A 25786-nucleotide genomic window follows, 5' to 3' on the forward strand; every position below is an offset into this window, starting at 1 on the left:
ACTGTTCATTACTTTAGCACACGCTATATCTGAATCTATACATACTTTTATTAAAACTGTAACAGATCAAATTTTTTACATTGAAATTTTTTGTTGGAGGGCAATAAATATCGATACTGAAGTCCATTTTAGTATGTCTGTCCGTCTTTTTGTTGACTGGACAAAATAAATCAAAATTCACTCAGTAGTTTCAGTTTACGCTGAAACTACTGAGTGAATGTAAATGAAACTTGGCATGGTTTGAGACCATGATATACGAAGGATATATAGAATTCAGAAGGGTATGTCAAAGGGCTGAAATTTGTAAAAATTGGTATGTGTACAACCAGAAAAATACTGTACTTCAAAATTTTTCAAAAGTGTTAATTAGAGTTTGAAGTTTTTTAATGTAAATTGTTCATATTTTGAGTTATTTTTTGTTAAGTGATTAGTGGACTACTTATTATATATAAAACATGCGAAATATGAATAGAAGGGGGTGATATAGGGGTTGAAAGTTTACATCGACTTTCACGCGGACGAAGTGTAGACATATGAGTCTGCGTTATGACTGATGCTATTCAGACACGTGTTTATAACATAAAATAATTATTTAAGCAAGTTAAGCAAGCGTCACTTTCGATTACTGTCGCTATTATCTTGTAGGAGTTTGTCTGGGAGAGATTGCTATAGCGATAACAATGTCTTTGCCCGCTAGAAACATATATAATTTCTTTCCTCGTAGCTTTAATTTTAAGTTTTCGACTTTAATTATCACCATTAAATAATGACATAACTTGACGTTTCGAAAGTGCTTGTAAACTTAAGCCTAATTTTGTTTTACAACCCACTATTTAGGGGTAGGGTAGGATAGAGGAGGGTAGGGATAGGATAGGGGTAGGGTAGGCGTAGGGTATCGATCGATCAATTTTCACGCGGACGTAGTCGCGGGCGTCCGCTAGTGAAATTATAAATGTGAAAGCTGCTATATTTTTATTTTCGATATTGTTATCTTTAGTTGTGTTTCGGCTACACCGGAACAGCTGATCAAATTTGAATAGTCAACATTGTCTTGTCTGTGTGTCTGTGTATTTGTTTGATTGTTTTTGTTTAACTAAACCTACTGTTTGTACCACAGTGACTGTAAAAAACTCTATATTAAGCTAAATCCAACAATCAACATGTTTGTTTTTATTAAAAAAAAAGTATGCCAAAAAGAAAATTAATGCGAACACGTGGTGATTATACTTACATATTCATCATCAACATTAAAATCCCATATTCGGATCACCGTTGAACACGAGTCTCCTCTCAGAGAGAGAGGGGTTAAGCTAATAGTTCACCATGCATGCTGGCCCAAAGCAGGTTGATATACATTTTTCAGGCGAAATTCTTTTAAGTAATCATAATAAAGTGATTCAGTATTCTTGCAATACTCCAGTTCTAAATACAAACTTTCAAAATATGCAAAGCACATGGATTCTCTATTTAGTACAAGACCCGAATATTTCGAACAATATATATTAGTAAAGTTATGCAATTAAGTTAATAGACGTATACTCGTACCAACGATATATAGGAAGAATGTTAAAAAACGCCACAAAGCCAATTACATTAAAACATTCGGTCGGGACAAAGAGCGGCAGAACAATGGCTCCTGCGAGAAGCCCGCGATATGTCTTTCAATGCTTTTAACTTTCCACTGATGGCGTAGCGAGGGAAAAATGGTGACGGCCGCGACAAATACCCGTGACGTAGTGATGTGCGGCGGTTTATCGACTGTTATAAATCTAACTATAATAAATTATTTTTACGGTGAGCGTAGTATTAATATTTATTACTATTAATACTATGCTCACTGGTTCAAGGCTTCTTGAAGTTTACTCCTTAAGAATCGATTTTTCTGATATAGCCCCCGATATAATAACTCCACGGTAAATGGGCTGGACTCAGCGAAGGCTGGACTATTATCGATCCCACTGCTAACACAATCTTTCTTTTCTTATCGAGGAACGGGAAAATTTGAAATATTTAAAAGACATAGCATTTTAACCTGTTAAACTGGTATATGTTATATAGCTATACTTTTAAAAAAGGTTATAATTTATTTTCCAAGTAAAAACATAGAAATTTATAAAATGGGATATCGATAGTTACGCGTTGCATCCCTAATAAAGAAGTGAGACGTAACCAATGGGGTATCACGGGTTGGTTGCACCGCAAACTCATTTTATAAATCGTCCGTCCGTTCGCCCGGAACCACGCGTTAAGTCACCCTACTTCGATAATACACCCCCAATGCACTAAATTTTGTAAATATAAACTTTCATAAATGTAGAACGGAACAGTAAAACCATATGAAGAAAATACACAGAGCATGAAATACAACCAAATGCTTATTTTTAAAATGTGTTTTATTATTAGCAGTACTCGTCATCAACCCATATTCGGCTCACTGCTGAGCTCGAGTCTCCGCTCAGAATGAGACGGGTTAGGCCAATAGTCCACCAGGCTGGCCAAATGCGGATTGGCAGACTTCACACAGAGAATTAAGGTAATTCTCTAGTATGCAGCTTTCCTCACGATGTTTTTCCTTCACCGATTGAGACACGTGATATTTAATTTCTTAAAATGCACACAACTGAAAAGTTGGAGGTGCATGCCCCGGACCGGATTCGAACCCACACCCTCCGGAATCGGAGGCAGAGGTCATATCCACTGGGCTATCACGGCTCTCTTATTATTAGCAGTACAATAATGTTTTATTAGGGCTCCTGCATACGGGCCACCGGCTGCAACCACAAACGCCGCTACCGGCATATTTTCTGTAGTGTTCATACATTTTATATGGACTCGCCGCACATGGTTGACGCCGGTGGCAGCCACACGCTACAATCGTCGCTGCTCGCTTCTTGTGGCCCGCACCACTCGCGCGATTATGATCCTGCATGTATGGTTTAAATAAGTAGCAGCCACCGACCACAAGTGTCGATTACCGGCCACAAGTGGCTGTCGCGCGCTTCAGCTACCTTTGTGGCCCCTTTTTGCTTCTTGTAGTCGCGTGTGGCGCGTGTACGGCGACACTTACAGTAGGAATTTTATTAGAAAACATCAATATATAATAAGTGCAAGCATGTAACATGCAAGTGAGACATGTGACATATTTATTTCCAAAAAAAAATAAAAATAAAGAAGTAAGCAAATCATATTTATACATCTTAAATTAAATAAAAAATATGTATGATGTCATTGCTAACAAGTGTAATAAATGTTCTCGTAGAAAACGAAATCTCAATATCTTAATGTATTTTTTTGTAAAATTAAGGAAACCGGTAAACTCATTTCTATAACATAACCTATTTTTACATTTTTAACCCACTATAACCCTTGGTAGGAATAAAATGTTATATTACAAAAGCTCCAGAAAGTTGAGCTTGAATTTGAAATATAAAGATTTCTGTTCAAAACATAAATAGGTACAATGCAAATAAGCCACTAAAATCTACACTTTAAACCTTTGGATCTTTTATCCAAATTTTACTCAACTTTAGAGTATAAGGCATCAAACAAGAAAGTATTCCAATTTATCTCATTTAAAAGAGGAGTAGAAAAGTCCTCTCCTTTATTTAAAGGGACACTTAGCGACGGGCAACACGTCTTATTATTCTTTTATATAAACTACGGTCCGTGAACCACTCGCTTAATAGACAGTATCAGGCCAAAGATCTTAAGTAAATCAAATCGCCCCATGAATGGGGAATGAACCCGGGGCTTTTCACGGAGTTTTCTTCAGATGGGTATCACAATGGGCGGGGATCAAGGCAACTTATCTCCGTAGAGGCCAAAATGTTTCTTAATGCTTATTTAAGTTGCTCCCATTTTGTGATATCAAGCTCGTATATCCGTATTAGGAGCTATCCTCTCAAATTAAAGTGTCTAGACATTAATAATCCCTGTTGAAAAACTTGGAATGTTTTAAGCCACTTAAGTTTTCTTTTGTTAAATGTAGTTTGAAATATAAACTTAATATTAAGTTTAAGTTTTTATACATACTCATGCGATAAAATATTATTTATTTATTATTATTGAATAATCAGAATGGTTACTGAGTAAAATTATTAATTAAAAATTCAGAACTATATGAAATTGAATCCCCGTAACTATCGTAGCGTGTCTAGTTAGATTATTATATTCTACATTGCTCTTGCCAGATTTTTTTACTATACACAAATAATTCAATCTGAAATTCGTTTTTTTTTTTATTTTTATTTAAATATAAATGATTAAAAACTAAGCAATAAGTACGATAACAGATCAAACCCAAGATCTTATCTGTTATACGGCTAGCCCCTTAACAATAAACGTTTTGAAGCTTTAGGCTTTCAATCTTACTGAAAAATACATAAGAATTAAAATAACAAAGAAACACGGCTTATTGATCATTTCCGCGAACTCATCACAATAAAAAGCGTTATACATCCAACGCGGATTTAGTAGGAATCAAATTTACATTTTTATGGATCCTAAACACTCAATAAAACGACCGCAAATATAAAAGCAGCGAGATCTTACAAATCTGTAAACGCTGAGCGCTGAGTGAAGTGAGTGAGTGAGTGAAACCATACGAAACCCCTTTCAGTTGGGCGAAACATTTTACCGTTACTATGGGCTTTGAAAAACAACAATGGTCCACGCCATACGTATGTATGAGGATACGCAATATACTTTAAAAGTACGCCGATCATAGAGTAAGGAATATCACAGACATGCTTCTACTTGAAAGTTTTTGGTTAGCTTGTTATGTGTCGGTTTAATATTGGAAGTTAAATCTTACCAGTTTTTCTAAACTTGTGAGGGTGTTTTTCAACAACACTGGCATGAAACTTACCATGTACATTGATTATACATATATTTATTTATATGAAATCTTGTTTTAAAACATATATTTATATATTAATAAATGATTCTTTAAATGCAGTCAAAAAATAACTATGATTAGATCAAAGATTGTATGACCGATACAGACAGATACAAGGACAGTAAATTGAAACGTTTAATTTTTAACTAGTGCACATTTTTCGGAATGATTATTGTATGTTTATAAGTATAAAAACTCATTACTGGTTGATACTTACGAGTATATTTCCTAACTTTCTTGATATCTATTTTTGTTATAATAACAATTCTAATTTGTTTGTAAAAAACTAATATTTGTAATTTTACTTATTTTCAAAATCTTAATACTATTTGTCCAATTTGTTTTAATTAGCTTAACATCTCATGCAAAGTAGCTACATTAGGATGAATAATTTCGTAGTCCATAAATCTTTTTGCGTCGCCATTTGTTGTACTTTATCAAGTCTGTACAGAACCCCTCTCAGTTTGAGAGCCACGCTATTTTCATGTTTCGAGACTACAAATGGAAATCCATTTAAATACTGAAGCAACGTTTTAATACTATATCCTGTAATATATACTGAGATGTAATGTACAATTGGTACTCTGACAGGTTGATTTGCATTATGATCTTGCTAGGAGTACCGTGGACAGGCATTTTGTTCAGAATACAAATCTGATGTAAAAATATCGTTATTTTTCATTCTTATAATAATAATGACGTAGGCAAACTTTAAAATTTTAAAATGCAAGGATAGATAAAGGGATGTGTTTAATGGATAGTCGGATTTATTTGAATTAAAGAAAACTTTAAAATTAAATTAAATTTTATGTTAAGTTTAATTAGTCATGCAGTTCGACTCCTATAAGTGGGCTCATCAACACCTTGAAGTTATGGGAAATACTCCTCAGCACCCTGTATAGAAATTCTCTTTCTTCCCATGATATTCTCAGTAATAGTTCATTGGGAAGTCACTAAGTCAAGGAAGTCCCACACCCCTCTTATCTCGGAAAGCACGTTGGTTTTTACAGGGTCAAACATTATTATCGCCCTAAGCCTGTTAACCCGCATAGGAACAACGTTGTGGGTTCAGATTCCATATCCAGTGGCGTGCACAATATTTATAACTAAGGTATGCACTTTTTGTACAAATTAAACAAAATTGGACATTCATTCTTCAATACTTAAGACGTTAAGACTATTCATGGTAGGCAGCGCATTTATTCATGCACTTCAGCAAACCCCTATCCTATGTGAAATTAGCCGAGGTCCTATTTAAAATATATTTGTTTTTTTTACAATATTGTAAAGAATTCGTGATAAGTGATTTTTTATTTTTTTTTTCGTTTTAAAACTTTATAGCGAGTAGTATAAAACTTATTATGCATACTCTACCAGCTTAAACTTAAGGGATGTGGGCAGAGTTAAGTAGATCGTAGTTAGAAAGAGACGATAATGTAAATCAATTTAAAAGGAGAATTTATAAATACAACTTATTTGCACAGATAGTAAAAATAATTTTAATTTACAAAAAACACTTTATTACCTTGTTATTTTTAATTTATTCGGACTATTTTCTAAACAAAACTTACTTGGGTTATAACATGGCTTTGTTACGAGAACTATTTAAACATCTCTTTACATTTTAAAAAGTATTCATCCTTTATATGAATCCAACATATGAAGCCTACATGCAGAGAGATAAAGTAGCGTTCACAAAGAACTTCGTTAGTCCCAGTTGCGAGCGCGTCATACGGAGCCAGTCGCTAAGCACTCCGTCTGATCTTCAGGCTTCTCTTTGAGCAACTCAGTTGAGGGGCTTACATGAAATGGATTCGATTGTGCCAGCGATATAGCTTATTTGTTTGCCGTTGATCGACTACTGGAGGCAGGGGGTGCAATACGCGTATCGAAATGTAATTTAAATGGGGTGCACGTCTAGGAATATCAAGTTTGCGACGGTTTTATGTAATTACTAGCGGACGTCCGCGACTTCGTCCGCGTGGAATTTAGTTTTTCACAAATTCCTCGGAAACCATGGTTATTTCCAGGATAAAAGTAACTCAATTTCAGCTAATTCGGTTCAATAGTCGAGGATTGAAACAGTTACAAACATTCATATCATCAAAATCATCAGTTTTCGCAAATCTCTAGAAACCATGGATTTTTTCGGGATACAAAGTAGCTTATGTTTTAATTGAGAGTAAAATCTACTTCCATTCCAAATTGCAGTCAAATTGCTTGCAATAGCGGCGTTAAAGAGTAACAAACCAACATCCAAACATCCATACAAACTTTCACGTTTATAATATTAGTAGGATTCACGAGGCTTATCAACTGTTTTCTTTACTGCTATCTGCAGGCCTACTCACTAACTTTAGTCTATTAGCCACCTATTAATTAATCGCATTTTTCATATTTCGTACATTGTTAACGAAAATCTCAATGACAAACACAGTGTTTAGTAATTTTGATCAGCAATAGATTTATATTGAATACGAAATTACGTGACTTAAGAATCACTGACAATAGCTAGTTGGTAATTTTCGTTTCGTGTATATCCACTACAGTTATTGAAAGTTATAGGCCTACTGGAATCTAAATCAGAGTATTATTATTTATCACAACACAGTACCGTTTGCTAATCCACATTTGGCCAGCATGGTGGACTAAGCCCTAACCCCTATTCAGTGAGGAGACTCGTGCTCAGCAGTGAGCCAAATATGGGTTGTCAATGATACTGATGAAAACACAGTACTAGATAATTTTGTAGACCTATGCCATTGATATTATGATTTTCAAAATGATTTAATGGAACGATCAGATGACTCATTTTATATTTTTGTGGCATACCAAAAATCCTATCACAGATCTTGAGGGAATTGCCCAACAATACACTGAGTTTTAGTATTTTTAATATTTGTTTATTTAAAGTATTCGAGTACTGATACATTAAAGTTTGGAAACATGAAGCCCTCAGGGCATTGCAAACAAATTAATAGAGTTGAAATTAATGAAATATTAATTCTAAACATTCAATGCTAAATTGCAGCAGGAGTAGGAATAAAGGCAGTATTTTATACTTTCGGATTTCTACGTCGTTAAAAAATACTATTATTTTTTTTAATGTTTTTTTTCACCACAGTTAATGTTCATATGGATCCGAACATTTAACTTTTATACTGATAAAGAGTTAACTTATTGAATACGCTAGCCATGTTTCCTAGTAATGAAAAAACAAACTGACCGATAGATAGTGATAAAGTACTTACTAACACTAATAAGAAAATTATTGAGGCTACTTTTCTTCCAAACTCTCCCGGGAATAAATAAGTCGCCGGTGGAAACTATTCGAAATAAATTTCCAATCGAGCGTTAAAATTTCCTCATTGTCACCCGGCCAAAGTAGCTTACGTTGTCGCGCGATGCTCCGTTAGCAACAAAGGGTTGTGCTGATTGCTTAATGGAGAGTGAAGGCTGATATGCGAGTGATGAATCACCAGCGTGATTACTCGCCCATTATCTAAAATCTAATCTCGGGGGCGACAAGTTGCAGAAAGTTAAGTTGATGACGTAATTAAGACGTAAGCTTTTGAAAGCTTACCAGAAACAAAGTTATAATTTAATATAAAAACTTTTGGTTGGATATTTCATTCTGTAACAGAAACTTAAAAGAAATTGCGCTAATAAAATTTTACGTAAAACAAAATTTTCTTTACTCTAATATTAACGTCATAGTTAGGAAAACCTACCCTTACACGGGCCCACGACCTCTGTGTTGAGCCCTTTTACCGTTGAGTAATTGAGGGTTTTGAATCTAAATGTATATAGGTACAGAAATATATTATAGTCTGGTATAGCAAAAAAGCTATTTGTCCAAGGAAATAGGATTCTTGCAGGTGTAACCGCGGTACATAGTTAGTTAATTAACAACAATTGACAAAATCAAACAACAAACGACAATTAATAGCGTATTTATACAAGTTAATTTTAAGGACATAAAAGTAACTTTTACAAACAGATCTCGGACAGACAAACAAAACATTATATGGGATGGTTTGTTAGGTTAATATTATGATTCATATAATGGTTAATTTACTGCCAAAGATAGATCCAATAATAAACCCATAACGAGCGCGTCACCATTGGCTACGCCTGACGGATGTCTGGCGCCACACCGGTAGACTCGATGGCGTCTATTTATTTCGGGATCGGCTCCTTCGAGCGTCCGAATTATTACAGAGTAGCTCGTTATAGAGAGCTTTGCTTTTTTTATGTCTTACGCTTGTCTACTGTAGTGTTTGTGTATACTAAATACCTACCTACAACACTACATACACTATCTCATGTATATGTCAGTATGTCACCAGTGTTCGACCTGAGTGGTCGTGCGTGCTTGCCTTACTAGTGTAGAGATGAGCCAGTGTTTAGCCTCTCTTATAGTAAGGGCGACGAGTTGACAACCCTACATCTACAATCATGCCTGATGGAAAGCAGTGTCAAAAGTAGATACAGAAAAATCGTTAAACATGAAAAAATAATTAGTCCCGTTTTTTTTTTTTTAAAAAAAAACTCAGTTTGTAGATGAAAAAATTACGTTTCATTAGTTGAAACAACTATTCAAAATTAATTAGCAAGTATAAAATCAACACTTAAGTAATTTTTTAGCATGTGGCAGGACAGAATTTCTCTGAAGGTAGGGATTTTTGTATTTTGTACAAAAATCAATAACTTAAAAACCGTAAAATTTCAGCTAACATATATTGCATTATTTTAGTAGGCCTTGATGTCAGCAATCACCCTGTAGAGTATAGAGTATGTTGTACTATTTAAGGGACATTTTGTATATCAAGTCAATATGCCTACGCGCGTTTACTCACTCGCTCGTTAAACGCCATAAGGGGCAAACAGGCAGTAAGCCAATATTGACAATTAAAGTTTCTTAACTGACAAGTTTAGAATTGCACCAAACCTGCTATTCAAATCACTTTTTATAACAAAAGTATAAATATATGAAATTTCATGTTTAATTTCAGTGATGACTGAATTAAAAGGCTCTCTGACTCTGTTTTGTATTTATTTATACACTAAAAAAGCACAATGTTTGAACGTGCTTTGCACACCGGTATACATACAGGTTACAATAATACTACTAATAAAATAAATACACTAATATGATATATATGTTAGTCAATAAAGCAAAAACCACTAATCAAATTTTGATGAAATTTGGAATAAAAATAAATTAATAAGCTACTTTTAATCTCCACAAACCAAATAACTTCACACGTACAACAATCTTCAAACAACAAATAGCGTAATAGTAAAAACGCCAATAAAGGTGCCAAGGTTATAAATAAAAAAAATATAAATATATTCGGACAATACACACAACACTATCCAATATAGCCCCATATAAATAAAGCGTAGCAACTAGCTTACATTACTGATGATACTTAAAAGTATTTTAGGCAAATGAAAGTTCTGTGTGTAAATTGATCTGTGTCAATCGCCCAGCAGCCCCCCGTAATACCGCGCCGTCGCCACTAATGTTCTCGCTGTGCAAATATTTAACTTCGGCAAGACTTATTGATCACGACTCCGCAGTGCGATCATGACGGCTCGCACTCTACTCGCTTCCGTCGCGTGTGGAGTGCCTGTAAGCACCTTGCGCGTGCAATTTTCCTGTCTTTAACCACTCGTTGAGGGGTTAATAGACATTTCAACTAGGTTGAGGAGTGGATATGTATTTCAACTTTGTAGCGTAACATCCCTACGTCATTGGCATTCCTAGAACTCGTACGAAGCGATTTGGTTCTTCGTTTCTTATTCGCATGGCTAGGGTATGGAACTCTCTCCGGAAGCCAGTATTTCCGCATTCTTACAACCAGGGCATCTTTAATATGTAAATAGGCATATTCTAGGCAAGCGCATTCCACCTTAGGCCACATCTACACTTACCATCAGATCGTGGTCAACTTCAAGATTTGGTTTTGTAACATTATCTGCCTCGTTCATATAAGGATTTTAACCAATGCGGAAACACCTTATAGTTCTAGATTTGAATCAAAAAAAGCTCTGTATAGCTGCCGGGAGTTAAGAAGTCGGTAGTATTATACAATCGTGTTTTGGAAGACCAGATCATACTCATTAACGACGAATTAGCACTGACGACTGATTATGATATGGGAATGTTGGTCATATTAAAAAAAAATATGACAAATATCCTTTAAAAAAAATACATGATCTCAGTCAAATAATCAACTCCGCATTCAAATTGTTCCGCATTCAATTTTCCTGTCTTTTACCAATCGTTGAGGGTTGGAGAGGCATCTAACATTCGTCGTCTTTAATTTTTAGAAACTATAAGCCACACGTAACATGTGAATTTGTCGATTTCTTGGTTCTGATACAAGCTTTCATATTTCACTCTTGAAGATTTGATTTTATACCACACGGTATATTATTGGCGGTATATTTTTGACGGCCTCCTTGCCGCAGTGGTATGCGCGGTGGATTTACAAGACGGAGGTCCTGGGTTCGATCCCCGGCTGGACCTATTGAGGTTGTCTTAATTGGTCTAAGTCTGGCTGGTGGGTGACTTCGGCCGTGGTTAGTTACCACCCTACCGACAAAGACGTACCGCCAAGCGATTTAGTGTTCCGGTACGATGTCGTGTAGAAACCGAAAGGGTGTGGATTTCATCCTCCTCCTAACAAGTTAGCGTGTTTCCATCTTAGATTGCATCATCACTTACCGTCAGGTGAGATTGTAATCAAGGGCTAATTTATAAAGAATAAAAAAAACACTACTCTCCGCGTCGTCCGTCGATTTTTTTTTAGTATCAGAGTTATACGAAACATCGTAACAGAATATATTTGCAGTAGTTTAGCCGTGATAAGGCAGACAGACAGACAGTCAGACTTATAATAGCATTTATTATATTAGTATGGATGTTAAATTAGGTCAAGCGTCGACATTCGATCCGAGAGACGCGACACTCGATTGAATTTCCGGCCGGTAACGACGTTCCGCCGAAACGCCCGGAAATACCGCTAATGCATGCCAATTGTGTGCCGTCACTTTATTACTAAAATATTCAAAGGGAACGACGCTATTCTAATAAATAAATAAATTTGGACGATACACACAGCGTTATTTAGCCTAAAATAGCCTAGAGTAAAATAGTTAAATAGCTAGCAATTATACATATAATATCATCATCATCATCATTAACTAGTTTTATTTTCTTTATATAGCCGTGATAGCCCAGTGGATATGACCTCTGCCTCCAATTCCGGAGGGTGCGGGATCGAATCCGGTCCGGGGTATGCACCTCCAACTTTTCAGTTGTGTGCATTTTAAGAAATTAAATATCACGTGTCTCAAACGGTGAAGAAAAACATCGTGAGGAAACCTGCATACCAGAGAATTTTCGTAATTCTCTGCGTGTGTGAAGTCTGCTAATCCGCATTGGACCAGCGTGGTGGACTATTGGCCTAACCCCTATTATTCTGAGAGGAGCTTTGACAACCCATATTCGGCTTACTGCTGAGCTCGAGTCTCCTTATTTAATTTCTTAAAGGTATGCGTATGAAGGTAGTCACCACCCACTGAGGCCCTCAAAAGAGACCGACCATTTTAGGCCCAGCACGTTACAGAATAAAAAAGTGACGAAAAACCTTTTATTATCTTTTTTTTATTCTTTACAAGTTAGCCCTTGACTATAATCTCACCTGATGATGCAATCTAATATGGAAGCGGGCTAACTAGTTAGAAGGAAGATGAAAATCCACACCCCTTTCAGTTTCTACACTACATCGTACTGGAACGCTAAATCGCTTGACGGTACGCCTCATTTTTCGGTATGGTAACTAGCCACGACCGAAGCCTCCCACCAGCCAGACCTAGACTTATTAAGAATTAAGATGTCGTGTAGAAACCGAAAGGAGTGTAGATTTACATCCTCCTACTAACAAGTTAGCCCGCTTCCATCTTAGATTGCATCACCACTTACCAGCAGGTGAGATTGTAGTCAAGGGCTAACTTGTAAAGAATAATAAAAAAAAGCTGTTTCCGAATTAAAGAGTAGTGCAAGTGAAAAAAAAATATTTTACTAAGCAGCGTACTGTAGTTTCTTCAATTTTTCAGTGTAAGAGTAGGTCTGTAGGTCTTAGCAGCAGATCTCAATGATTTATACTTATAATTCACTTCTTTAGACTTCTTTGTGATTGATTTGTTTACAGACTATAGTTAAGAATTTAGCGGTGATAGATCCCCGTGTATCGGAGAGCAAGTTAAGCCGTCAGTCCCAGACAATATCAAAATATAGCGTTCACAGACATAAAAACTTGTATAATGAATATCATATTGTGCTATGAATACCATGCTAAACAACAGTTTTATATCTATAAAAATCACGAAGCTCTCATTATTCACATTTTGTGCTGAATTTAAGGTCACAAGCATCCATGGAATACCTTTGCTTCATAACATAATGATCATATTTCTAGGCATAGATACCCTACTTTCTTATAATGAAGGGGATTTTAACACATATTAAAGTTCCTCCTGTCTGAAAAAATTAAATCCGAAATTCATAGCGAAGATATTAAGTATTTTCTAAAATATTTATCCTAAATTATTATTTCCAGATGGCTGCTGATGTCCAGATGGGTAGACGTATTCTGGAGTGGAGACCGCGTACCAGCAAACGCAGACGCTCTCCAGCTACATGGTCCGACGACATCAAGAAGGTAGTGGGAAGTAGCTGGATGAGGAAGGCGGAGGATCGTGCGCTCTCCTCGGAGGATGTCCAGCTGTGGACGAATACAGGCTGTTGTTGATGATGATGATGATGATGATGATGATGATGATGATGATGATGATGATGATTATTTTTCAGTGGTCAACAGAAATGTTCGCCTTCCAGTGTTCGTATATAATTTTTTCCGCAGATTAAAAAGTCATCAATACATCTCTGTTAATGAGAGAGTGTAATTCCAGTACCTCCTTTGAAGTTGGAATTAATCCGGCGGCGGGCACCGCCCTCTTTGCATCCCGTCGGCCACCGCAAATTAAATTCTGTCCTTTTAGAGGATTCTCATTACACTTAACAATTAGTGCCGAGCTTCGCCGCTGAACAATAAATAAACAAAATTAATTACAAAAATATAATAATTTATTATTTCAACTCTACCTTCTCTCGACTTTACCTATATATTTTGTAATTGAAACGAACCGAAAAATTTTTTTTAGCGCACTTGATGACAGGTTCATTTATAATAGCCGCAGTATCACCCGCGTTGAGTTTCTTGCCGGTATCTTCTCAGCAGAACCTGCCTTCCGAACCGGTGGTAGAATCTTTACAAATAGTCAACTGGCGTGTCAAAAGTGCTTGTAAACTGAGCCTACTTGAAATAAATTATTTTTGATTTTGATTTTTTTGATTTTGTTTCAACTTACAAAGTTACGTGATACCAAAAGTTTGTTTAAACTTTTGGTAAAAAAAAATTCAAAATCGGTTCCTTAGATCCAGAGATTACCCCCTACAATACCACAAATTTTTGTCACAGACTTTGCAATGCAGTCATTATTTTTAAAACAGGAAAACAATAAAAATAACTTGAGTCGTTAAGTTATGTAAATTTTCTCAAATCTTGCTAATTTTCTTGGCACTAATTGCAAACTTGATATTATGAAAGGCAATGAGCAAGGCATTAGTCAGATTTAAAAGGAATGTCTGATATAAAAGAAGCACTTGAAAATGCTAACCATATGGCACATTTATTACAAACGTATGAGTAAATTAGGTTGGCAAAACTGAAGTATTATTCGTGTTCAAAAAAAACTGACATAAGTATTAATATTAAAAAAAGACATTTGAAAAAATGGGTAGTCAGTCTTAAAAGGTATTTTTAACTTAATGAGAAAATTAGGTTGGCAACACAAAGTAGGTGGAATAAAGTAGAGAAATTTAAAAAAAAAATAGCTTATATGAAAAAGTGGCTAGTCATCCTTAGCCATATTTATGACAATCGGGTTGTTTATAAGATTCCCGGAGCGCCCCCCAGGCGCCCGCCGAGGCGCCGCGCCGTCCCGACGGACAGACACTCCGGCTCCGATATATCGATCTCTGCGGATGACGGATACAGCTGTACCCCAATGTCGTCATACTAAAACTGTTTCAAGGATGCGATTGGTGTAAGTAGGTAAAAAGTTGTTGTAACACCGACTTAAACACCAAATTTTATTGTATGTCTATTAGTAAATATGTTTAAAAGATTATTTTATTTATTAATATTAATAGAGCTGTGATAGCCCAGTGGATATGACATCTGCCTCCGATTCTGGAGGGGGAAGGTTCGAATCCGGTCCGGGGCATCCTCCAACTTTTCAGTTATGTGCATTTTAAGAAATTAAATATCACGTGTCTTAATTCTTAAATCTTATTACAGTGTTAAATATTATAAAGAGGATAAAAAAGCTTGATATTGAATTGCACTGACTGTGAACTTAGTTCTAGATAAATTTGTAAAATGGTGATAAAGAATTAAAATGAACCCGGCTATTGTTGTGGGCTCTTCTCGGACCAAGGCAAATTTGGAACTTTAATTTTAAGTTTTCGACCAGTTATTATCATTACTTATATTGATTTTCACATTAATTATTATTAATGTGAAAATCAATATAAACTTTCAACTTCTATTAGGTATTATTTATATTACTCGAATTTTTTCGTTGCCAAAGTGAACAAAATAGCTACAGTTTCAATTACCGTGATATCTAAAGCAAGGAAAATTCACATTTGCCATTCTGTTTCTATTTAGCATCCCTTTAGCAGATATTAGCAAACCGTTTCACCAGCCATGTCTAATTGGCCGTCCCCACCGAAGCGGGACCACAAAAGGACTGCTCATTAAATTTAATCAAGCCTACAGGCTCCATAGTCACCGATCAGAAATGCAACACCGACTGTCAGTCAAAGAGCGAAGTCAGAATAGATCTGATGATCATGTTTCGTACGTTATCACACTAATATTATAAAGGCGATAGTTTGTGTGTAAATGTGAAAGTGTGTAAGTGTAAAGTGTGTAAGTGTAAAGTGTGTAAGTGTGTGTTCCTCTTTTACGCTGCGGCTACTGAAGCAAATAGGCTGAAATTTGGATTGAAAATAGATTTTACTCTGAATTAACACATAGGTTATTTTTCATCCCGGAACAATCCATGGTTCCCGCGGGATTTGTGAAAAACTGAATTCCACGCAGACGAAGTCGCGGGCGTGCGCTAGTTTAAAATATTCTAAAGAGATAAAATTTAATATTATGATGTATGTTTGATAGATCTGGCAATTTTTGAGTTAATTACTCTAAAACTACTCGACCGATTTAAAAAATTCTTTCGCCGTTAGAAAGCTACAACTCCGTTGAGTAACATATGCTATACATTATCCCTATATTCCTACGGGAACGGGAACTACGCGGGTTAAATTGACCCGACACATAGTGACATAAATAAAATACCACCAATGAACTGATGAAATAGGAATATTAGCATTCCAGTGGCCAGTAGTCTTTATGAGAATAAAATATGTATAAACAGTATACCTTTTCTTTTTTTTTATTCTTTACAAGTTAGCCCTTGACTGCAATCTCACCTGATGGTAAGTGATGATGCAATCTAAGATGGAAGCGGGCTAACTTGTTAGGAGGAGGATGAAAATCCACACTCCTTTCGGTTTCTACACAACATTATACCGGAAAGCTAAATCGCTTGGCGGTATGTCTTTTTGGTAGGGTGGTAACTAGCCACGGCCGAAGCCTCCCACCAGCCAAACCTACCTAAATTTAAAATATCTAAACTTTTATGGCTCATCCGGGGAAGTATTACTGACATGCTTGTTTCTGCCACCAAGCAGCATTGCTGTTATGGTTGACGGTATAATTACAGACACACTTTTGGATGGGACACAGGGCGGCACTTTGATGGACTTTTTTCTCGCATATCCTACAAAATGTTCCTCTATTGGCAAAGGTACAAGTATCTGCTAGGTCTATCAGTTATTTGTTACAAGAAAAAATATTTATAATACAAAAAATATAGTCTATTTATGAGTTATCCACCGTAAATAATGTAACCTAAGTCTCGAACCTCTATGACACGTATTTAACAACGACCAACAGTGATTTTTTAAGTAGGGTATGCTCGTACAAAATGGAAAATTCCTTCATCAATACGGGTTCATAATGAGTCCTCATGATAAGTAGTGCATATATTCATCTATGAAGTGCACGCCACAGCCAACAAGGTAGTTTTTTTAAGAATATTAATCATATTTGTTTCTATATGACCGTTTATGAGCCGCTGGATGCTCGCAGCTCGAGACCGCTTTGTTGGAAGTCCATGCAAGAGGCCTATGTCCAGCAGTGGACGTCCATCGGCTGTTAATGATGACTGTTTCTCCAATTAGTCGGTATATACTGTGTCAGGACAATAATACGACAATAATAACAGCAGGCGGGGATAGATCCACCTCTCTTACCTCTCACCTCTCGATAATGAGTTTTTCTACCGTGGAGCTGATTAACTAATAACGACCATTACTGAAAATGAAAATTTTCCCAATAAAAAGAAAATATCACAATATAGCAACTTCGCGAAATCCAATTGTTTTATGACTCTATAGGTATTATCAGGATAAAATAAAACAAAGTGGCAGAGAGCAATTAATTTAGGGGCTCATGCAGCTGCCTGGAGACTATGGACCAATCCGGTAATTGTCGTCGGCAATATTCAAATGGCGGAAACAATTAGCGTGAGTGCTGTATACGTTTAGTCTGCCCCAACGCCCCAGGCAAAAATGAATTTCACGTGATTAATCGCTGGGATGATGATTATTACTAATTTGTTATGTTTTTTGTAATATTTTAGACGCTTTTTTTATTCTTTACAAGTTAGCCCTTGACTACAATCTCACCTGATGGTAAGTGATGAATGAAGTGATGATCTAAGATGGAAGCTGGCTAACTTGTTAGAAGGAGGATCAAAAATCAAAAATCAAAAATTCATTTTTTTTCAAGTAGGCTCAGTATACGTCAGTTGACTATTTGTGAAGAACCACTGGTTTGGAAGGCAGATTCTGCTGAGAAGAAACCGGCAAGAAACTCTTGCTCTTTTTAAAAAAAATCACACAATAATATTATAATTAAAATTGACAACATTACAATTTCTTATAGTTTTACTTCCTGTGTGAAGGTGGAAGCTGATCCAACAAATTCACAATATTTGACAGGAGAATTTAATAAAGAAATCAAAATGTAACCCTTGAATAGACCTTGAGCAGTCCCAGAGGCTTGTGAGTCTGGGTGCAGGTTCAAGGGATCCCTTTGAACTAGCCAACATTCACATCCACTGTACAAGTTATTCTCCCCGGCAATCCCAAGTAATCCATGAAGGATTACACAACAAAGGATGTAGAACGATCGATCGATCGATCGCCACTAGGCCACTGAAGCCGACCTTATATCACCAGTCACTTCCACCCGATCGCTCCCACTCTTTAACTCCCACTCAACTCTCAACACCTAGCGGCGGCACGTGCCAACACGAGATAGTCGGGTGTCGTCATATTATTCTCACACTACTCTTTTCCAACTTTATATACTACATATGAATACTTATAAAATATATAAGTACACCAAGACTATTTGCAATTGACAAAACACTGTATCTAAAACACAAATTACTGAAAAATCGCAGTTTATTGTTATTAGTCCCCTACCTACTATTTGTTAGGATTAGTTAACAGTGTTTTTATTAATGCATTTCTAAGAGTATTTTTGAGACCTAAATGAATTATTTAGGTGCCAGTATTCAGTAACCACAAGCGAGGAACTCATTTATGGGTGTTACCACAGAATACCGTATCTGAAGATACGGTGAATTGGCATGGCTCGGCAACAACTGGACAACACACATGCTCAACACACACATTCCAGATATGGGAATCGCACCATTTCCCGCAATGCGGAAAACAGGGTAAGTAGCCACTGAATCACACGGCCGTCAAATAAAAACAAATCTTTTATCAATCACAAAACAATACATTTAAAATGAGTACGCTATTCGTTTGCATCGAACGCATAATCCTCCAGCAAGTTATATCTATACGGTGATATGAAGTCTCATAATTGACGGGAAGCTCCCCCTGTCAGCTTGTCGAAAATCTCTTTTGTGTACTGCGATAACGCTACAAAGCCTACTAATGTCTTTTAAGGACTTAGTGATTTAAACGGACTAAATAATGAACCAGCTACCCTTTCTCTCGCAACGCAATTTATGAGCTTAAAACGTTAGGGATGTCTGGTTGAAACAAATAGAGCACTGGATATATTAAATTGCAGGGATTTAACATTTAGTCGACTGCCTCGATAGTCCAGTTGTTTAACTTACCGACAGGGGTGTGGATTTTTATCCTCCTCCTAACAAGTTGGCCCGTTTCCATCTAAGACTACATCATCACTTACCATCAGGTGAGATTGTAGTCAAGGGTTAACTTGAATAGAATAAAAAAAAAACTTATGTACCTGGTTCCAGTTCTGTATAAACTACTGAGCTGTTCTTTCTTCTAAGAAATCAGTAAGTAAAAAGCCCGATGTTTAAAGCTCTCATGACTCGGAGAGCACGTTGTTTTGACTACAATGTTATTGATATGATAAATGATGATGCAATCTAAAATGGAAGCAGGCTAACTTTTTAAGAGGAGGATGAAAATCCACACCCCTGTCGGTTTCTACACGACATAGTACCGGAACGCTAAATCGCTTGGCAGTTGAAAGCGTTTGCGATCGTAGAAAGAGAATCGACGTGCCACTTGGCTATAGGGGCAGGTCTGGTCTGGTGGCTTTGGCCGTGGCTAGTTGAGTTTAGTGGAACGTTCCAGTACGATACCGCAAAGAATTCGTCAGTGGTATGGGTAGAATATACTAGTACCTTTTCTAAGTAAGCCCGCTTCCACCAGTCAAGGGAAAACTCCATTATAACCATATCGTGAATATTCGATTTACAGTTGAGCACGAGTCTCTTCTCAAAATGAGAGGAGTTAGGCTAATAGTCCACCACGCTAGCACAATGCGGATTGGTAGACTTCACACACGTAGAGATTAGAGAATTAAGAAAATTCTCAGGTATGCAGTTTTCCTCACGATGTTTTTCCTTTAACATTTGAGACACTTCATTTCTTAAATTGAGATAATTTCTTAAAATGCACATAATTGCAATTTAATTAAAAAATAAAAGTTGGAGGTACATGCCCCGGGCCAGATTCAAACCTATACCCTCTGGAATAGGAGACAAAGATCATATCCACTTGGCTAACAGAACATACTTGCCATAGAGTAAACATAATATGTACCTAATGCGATTAGCTTCATAGTCAGCATTGTAGACAGACGATTAATCACTATATTGTTTTATTTTTTCAAAAAAGGCCTTGTCTACCAAATCATAGCGGCTACAAACATCTCCCGGTGTGCATGACGTCACAAATCCGGATCTGTCAGTTTGTTATCAGCGCAAGGCAGTCGCGGCGGCTAGGGCTGCGAGCCGAGTAATCGCATTATTTGTGACTTTCACTCCATTGGCCACCCAAATACTCCATTTGGGTTTTTTGATAATTGTCGCTCATCTATATCTATATAAATAAAACCGGCCAAGTGCGTAAGGGGCCACGCGCAGTTTAGAGTATTAAACCCTTATTTAATGCACGAAAATACAGATAACGATACCGCACACAATGGGATAGATGATAAAAAAATCATCTTCTCTTTGCATTTAGGGAAGGAACCCCAAAACTTTTTTTACATTTATTTTTATCACTAGAAGTAATTAATATGCCATAAAACTAACACTTGTAAAATTTAGCAATTCTCGCAATCAGTTATTCTACCGTAAAAAGTTGTGAGATCCATGTAATACCAAGTCGATTATTATATATTCTGTCCGTAATAAAGAGATTTTCTGTTTCAAGTTATTACGTAATTAGCTAACCGAACAACATAAGTGATCGTATCAATGATATTAAAAATCTTTTATTAGAGGAAAATGCCTTTATGTCAATAATATGAGACTGCGATGTGTAGCAAAACCTAGAAAATGACCCAAGATTATTATGAACATACTACATGACCTTTTGTAAATAGATCATGTAGCGCTCATTTACAACTGGAACCGCAGTCCAGGTGCCACCATGAACAAAGCCTACACAACCTTGCAATAAATAAAATGAAGTACATCTATCACAGGCTGGAAATCCATCAGGGAAGTGTTAGGGTAGCTTCTAAGATTTGATTTGACCCAATGCATGTTTAATATATGCTTGTAATAAACATGAGAAAAGTGCAAACCCTGCACTACAAAGTATTCGCCGAAGACAAGTTCGAAACTCCACCCTGTAGCTTATTTCTATTGCATCACGTATTATCCGCTGTCGTCGATGTTATTGACGATCGACTTGCAGCTTCTTAGTTCGATTGTTTTATTGTTTTCTCTATTTTGGAACGAATTTATTTTAAGCGGCGTACAGTAAAATGATTTGTGATAGCCCAGTGGATATGACCTCTGCCTACGATTCCGGAGAGTGTTTCAGCTATGTGCATTTTAAGAAATTAAATATCACGTGTCTTTAACGGTAAAGGAAAACCATCGTGAGCAAACCTGCATACCTGAGAATTTTCTTATTTCTCTGTGTGTGTGAAGTCTGCCAACCTGCATTGGTTGTGGACCATTTGGCTTAACCCCTTTCATTCTGAGAGGAGACTCGAGCTTAACAGTGAGCCAAATATGGGTTAGTAATGATCAATGATGATGATAATGACAGTAGAGGGAACTGGCAGTAATTTTTACGTTACGCAAAAGAGTTGACGTACGAGGATTACAACGAGTATAAAAAGTTAATTTATACACTCTCTAAAATGTTTTACTTTTACGGAAAAAGCGTTAAACAGACGCTAAAATAATTTAAAGCGTCATCATCATCATTATTATCAGCCGATGAACATCTACTCTAGGCCTATTGCATGATTTTCCAAACGTAACGGTCTCAAGCCTCTAGTATGTAGGTTGGACCTATAATTTTGTATTTTAAATAGGAAATTTATAGTTAAAAAAAAAAATTGCAAAGTTTACTAGTTCTCCATAATTAATTAATTTCCGTGCGTATAGAATTATAATTGCAATTACTTAGAATAATTTCAGACTTGGTCGCTAACTATGGGCCTCATAAGAAGGCTCAGAGTCACGGAACGAGCTATGTTAGGAGTATCTCTGCGTGATCGAATCAGAAATGAGGAGATCCGCAGAAGAACCAAAGTCACCGACATAGCTCAACGAGTAGCGAAGCTGAAGTGGCAATGGGCGGGGCACATAGTTCGAAGAGCCGATGGACGTTGGGGTCCCAAAGTGCTGGAATGGCGACCCCGCAGTAGTAAGCGCAGTGTTGGTCGACCCCCCACCAGGTGGACTGACAACATCAAGCGAATCGCAGGGATTCGCTGGATGCAGGTGGCTCAGTATCGTGATGTTTGGAAGTCCCTACAAAAGGCCTATGTCCTGCAGTGGACGTCCATCGGCTGATATGATGATGATAGTGATGATGAATTTTGAACTTCTCGGCACACTGTGCTTATTTGACCTAATTTTTATTGAAAAACCCCTTCGATAACCCATCTGGCACAGTTAAAAATGTCAATTGGTTTATAATCGAGTATATACTGGATGCGATTCTGTATTCAATAATGACGACCTTTATTTTATCTCATTTACCATGTCAGAACGCAAATGACTGCCGACCGAAGCATTACAATCGCTGTGACGTCACAAAATGAAATTTAAACAACATGAAGAAGCTCTAATAGACAGGGAATCTATATTCATCAGAATTAAATGTCAGGAGAAAGTCTTTCCCACTCGAACTGAAAATGCAAGTTAAAATTCTCATTGCTTATTTTTTGCGGGGGTCATATTTTAAGTTATTCTCTATTAATCCATGGACTATTTCCGTGACAAATTTAGCATAGATATGTTGGCCAATATTGCTGATAGCTTTTTATGCTCCCTTCTAGAATAAGATCTGTAACAGCCAGATTCAATTGAGGCTTCATTTCAATTATTTTATTGGCACAAGTATGCCTCTCAACGTGAATGCTGATAAATTTTCCAAATTGTTGTTAATTCTACTCTAGGAACGATTAATTTTATTTTGTAACTTTTCCCTTAATACTGTTACAATTAGGTCCCCATGGCATACTCATACATGGTTAATTAAAATAAAACCCTATTCTAAAAAAATATTTAAAACTTTTGATTACAATCATTAAAGATCCAACTTTTATGCCATATTAGCTATTGCTCCAAATAGCTAATTCTAACGAGTCTTGCCATTTTTTTTTGTTGGCTGGTACTTTTAAAAAGAGCCTAAAATGTATGGAGCGTGAATGATCTCCATTGAGTACTTTTTTACCCCTAAAACACGGTGCTGTCAATAGAAAATGAAGCCACTAACCTGAGCAAAAGGGGTTTGTTGGCGAAGAGGCCAGAGGCCTTCTCTTTCGCGGCTTGGAGCCCCTGCATTTCGGAATGCCGATCTTCCTCATGTAATCCCACTCACACTTCGCTAACACCTGAAACATATATTAAAGATAAAATATTGCTTGACATTTAACTCCAAGTAGGTTGCAAGGACATAACTAATTTGAAATTCAAGACAAGAGTGAATAGGCAATATTTATTTCATTTGAACTTCAGCACTACTTTCCATTATACTACTGTTTTAGTCAAACGCAACATCTATCATAATGGCGCTGGATTTAGATGGCTCTGAACCGTGGTGTTTGGAAATGGAATTGGAAACCATACAAGAGGCCCAAAATCACCAGTAGACATCCATCAGCTGATTATGATGATGACATCATTTTCATCATCATTTACAGTCGATGGACGTCCACTTCTGGACATGAACCTCTTGCATGGACTTCCAACAAAGTGGTCTAGAGCCGCCAGCATCTAGCCAGCCAGCATCATTATTATTATTAAATTGTTATCATTATCTTAACCAATATTACAAAAGTAAATGTACGTTCAATAAAAAAAACTCTGATCTGACTCTGAGCATTCAAAAGAATGTTCAGTCACTTCGTGGACGAAGCTGTGGTCTGACAAATGCGTGATTAAATTAGAAATAAAATTCTTAGTAGAACCAAAGCTATCGACATAATATTATACTCTTGTGAGCTGCACAGTGCCAAATAGTTTGACGTATCCTTGGATGTTAGGCACTTTGGAAGCTTTTAAGGAACAAATTAAAATACAACCAAATACAAATATAAATTTGAATTTACAATCAAGCATACTCAGACTATAAATGAATTACACTTATAATTATAAAACGGTTAAACAATTTTCAAATATTACTTTTGGAAAAAATATCACATTCTCTAAAAACTTCATATGATTACGTAAGAGCACTCGGTAATCTTCTAGTAGTTTACTTTTAGAAAAATGAAAATCTGAAACCGGAATGTCAAAAAAAGTGTTACGTAATCCAAAGCATTGACTATACATACATATATAGATACATCTATAGGTGGTACCTGCGAAACTAGGTCAACCCGATCGAAATTGATAATAAAATCGCACCAAAAATAAAATCATATAATTTACAAAAAAAAATACAGTGTACTGATTGTTTTATTAAATTAATTTACTTACATTTTTTCTGTTCCTAGGCGTAGCAGGACCGCCGTAGCGTCTGTCGATCGTGTAGCACCCCGCGCGGATCTACGCCAGGTCTACGGCTGCGCGTAGCCTCGCGTCCCATTGGTCGATACTGCTACGGAACTAGACCCACATCCTCCAATAACAGCCTTCACTGTAAAAGGGGCGGGGTTTTTGTAACATTTCAGAAAATTTTCAGGAGGTCCAAAAGTACATAGAGTTGGTATCGACCCCATCAATGTTTCCACTTGGATTTGCAAGCAACGCCGACACTAAATGCAAAGCTTATGTCATTTAAAAAGAGCACAGAGATCTTTATTTATGGCTTATTAAATAATCACTTTTTATCGAATTTAACGTTCTATCTACTGGCAAGACAGCATTATTGCAATAATGAATAAAACTACTAATAATAACAAAATCAATGATATCCAGATTGAATCATTCGTAGTAATCTCATACTATTTTCATAGAAATGATACTAGATCATAGTTATTAAAATAAAATAATAACCATTCTCTTACAGATCAGGTATCCAAACATAAAGCATAAAATAAGTACTACGTAAATAACAATACAAAAATAACTATAGCAACACATAAAAAAAAAAATCAAAAAAACACTAACTACTCGTTATAAATAAATTCGTTACAGTTTACTTATTTTTCAATTTATATCAAGCACTACAGCATGCAGATATGAAGGATACGAGAAAAAATCACCACTGCACTGCACCGATGTAGGTTTGGGGTCATATGGCTAACATGTAACAATGTGAGATCTTGTCGTTTATGATGAATCAACTGGAAGTTATGTTCAGGCTATTGTAGTGACCGTAAACACTACGTAACATACTATTTCATTTAATTATAATAACTGCTCAACCAAATTTTATGAAAAATTTACGGGGCCAATCTGGAAGTATACTCGACCTAATATAGAACTCGCTGCTCTAGAAGTGCAGCTAGTTCTATATTAGAACGAATATCCAAAGCTGCTCTAATAGGATCTTACCAAATTTGGCTAGGCAGGAAGAACGACACGAGCAGAGAATGGGGAGTGTTGATCGACCGTCAAGGAATTGCTTAACCATACATCCTATAGTCACAAGTTCAGGACTCTGCTCGGAGTTTTTCTCTC

The 25786-nt window shown here is 36.5% G+C and overlaps 1 protein-coding gene across 2 annotated transcripts in view; it reads right to left on the reverse strand.

Annotated features, from left to right (window-relative positions):
- LOC112044906 (vesicular glutamate transporter 1) overlaps window positions 1–25786 on the reverse strand; it is a 74925-nt gene that overhangs the window by 34743 nt on the left and 14396 nt on the right. For both annotated transcript variants that reach the window (XM_052883710.1, XM_024080912.2), the window contains exons 2-3: window positions 24641–24800; window positions 23436–23553 (exon numbers count right to left, since the gene is read on the reverse strand). In XM_052883710.1, the coding sequence (XP_052739670.1) occupies window positions 23436–23503 (68 nt within the window). In that variant the 5' untranslated portion in view covers window positions 23504–23553; window positions 24641–24800. The remainder of the gene's footprint in view (window positions 1–23435; window positions 23554–24640; window positions 24801–25786) is intronic.

The sequence above is a fragment of the Bicyclus anynana genome, chromosome 9 (assembly GCF_947172395.1).
Source record: "Bicyclus anynana chromosome 9, ilBicAnyn1.1, whole genome shotgun sequence".
NCBI lineage: Eukaryota > Metazoa > Arthropoda > Insecta > Lepidoptera > Nymphalidae > Bicyclus > Bicyclus anynana.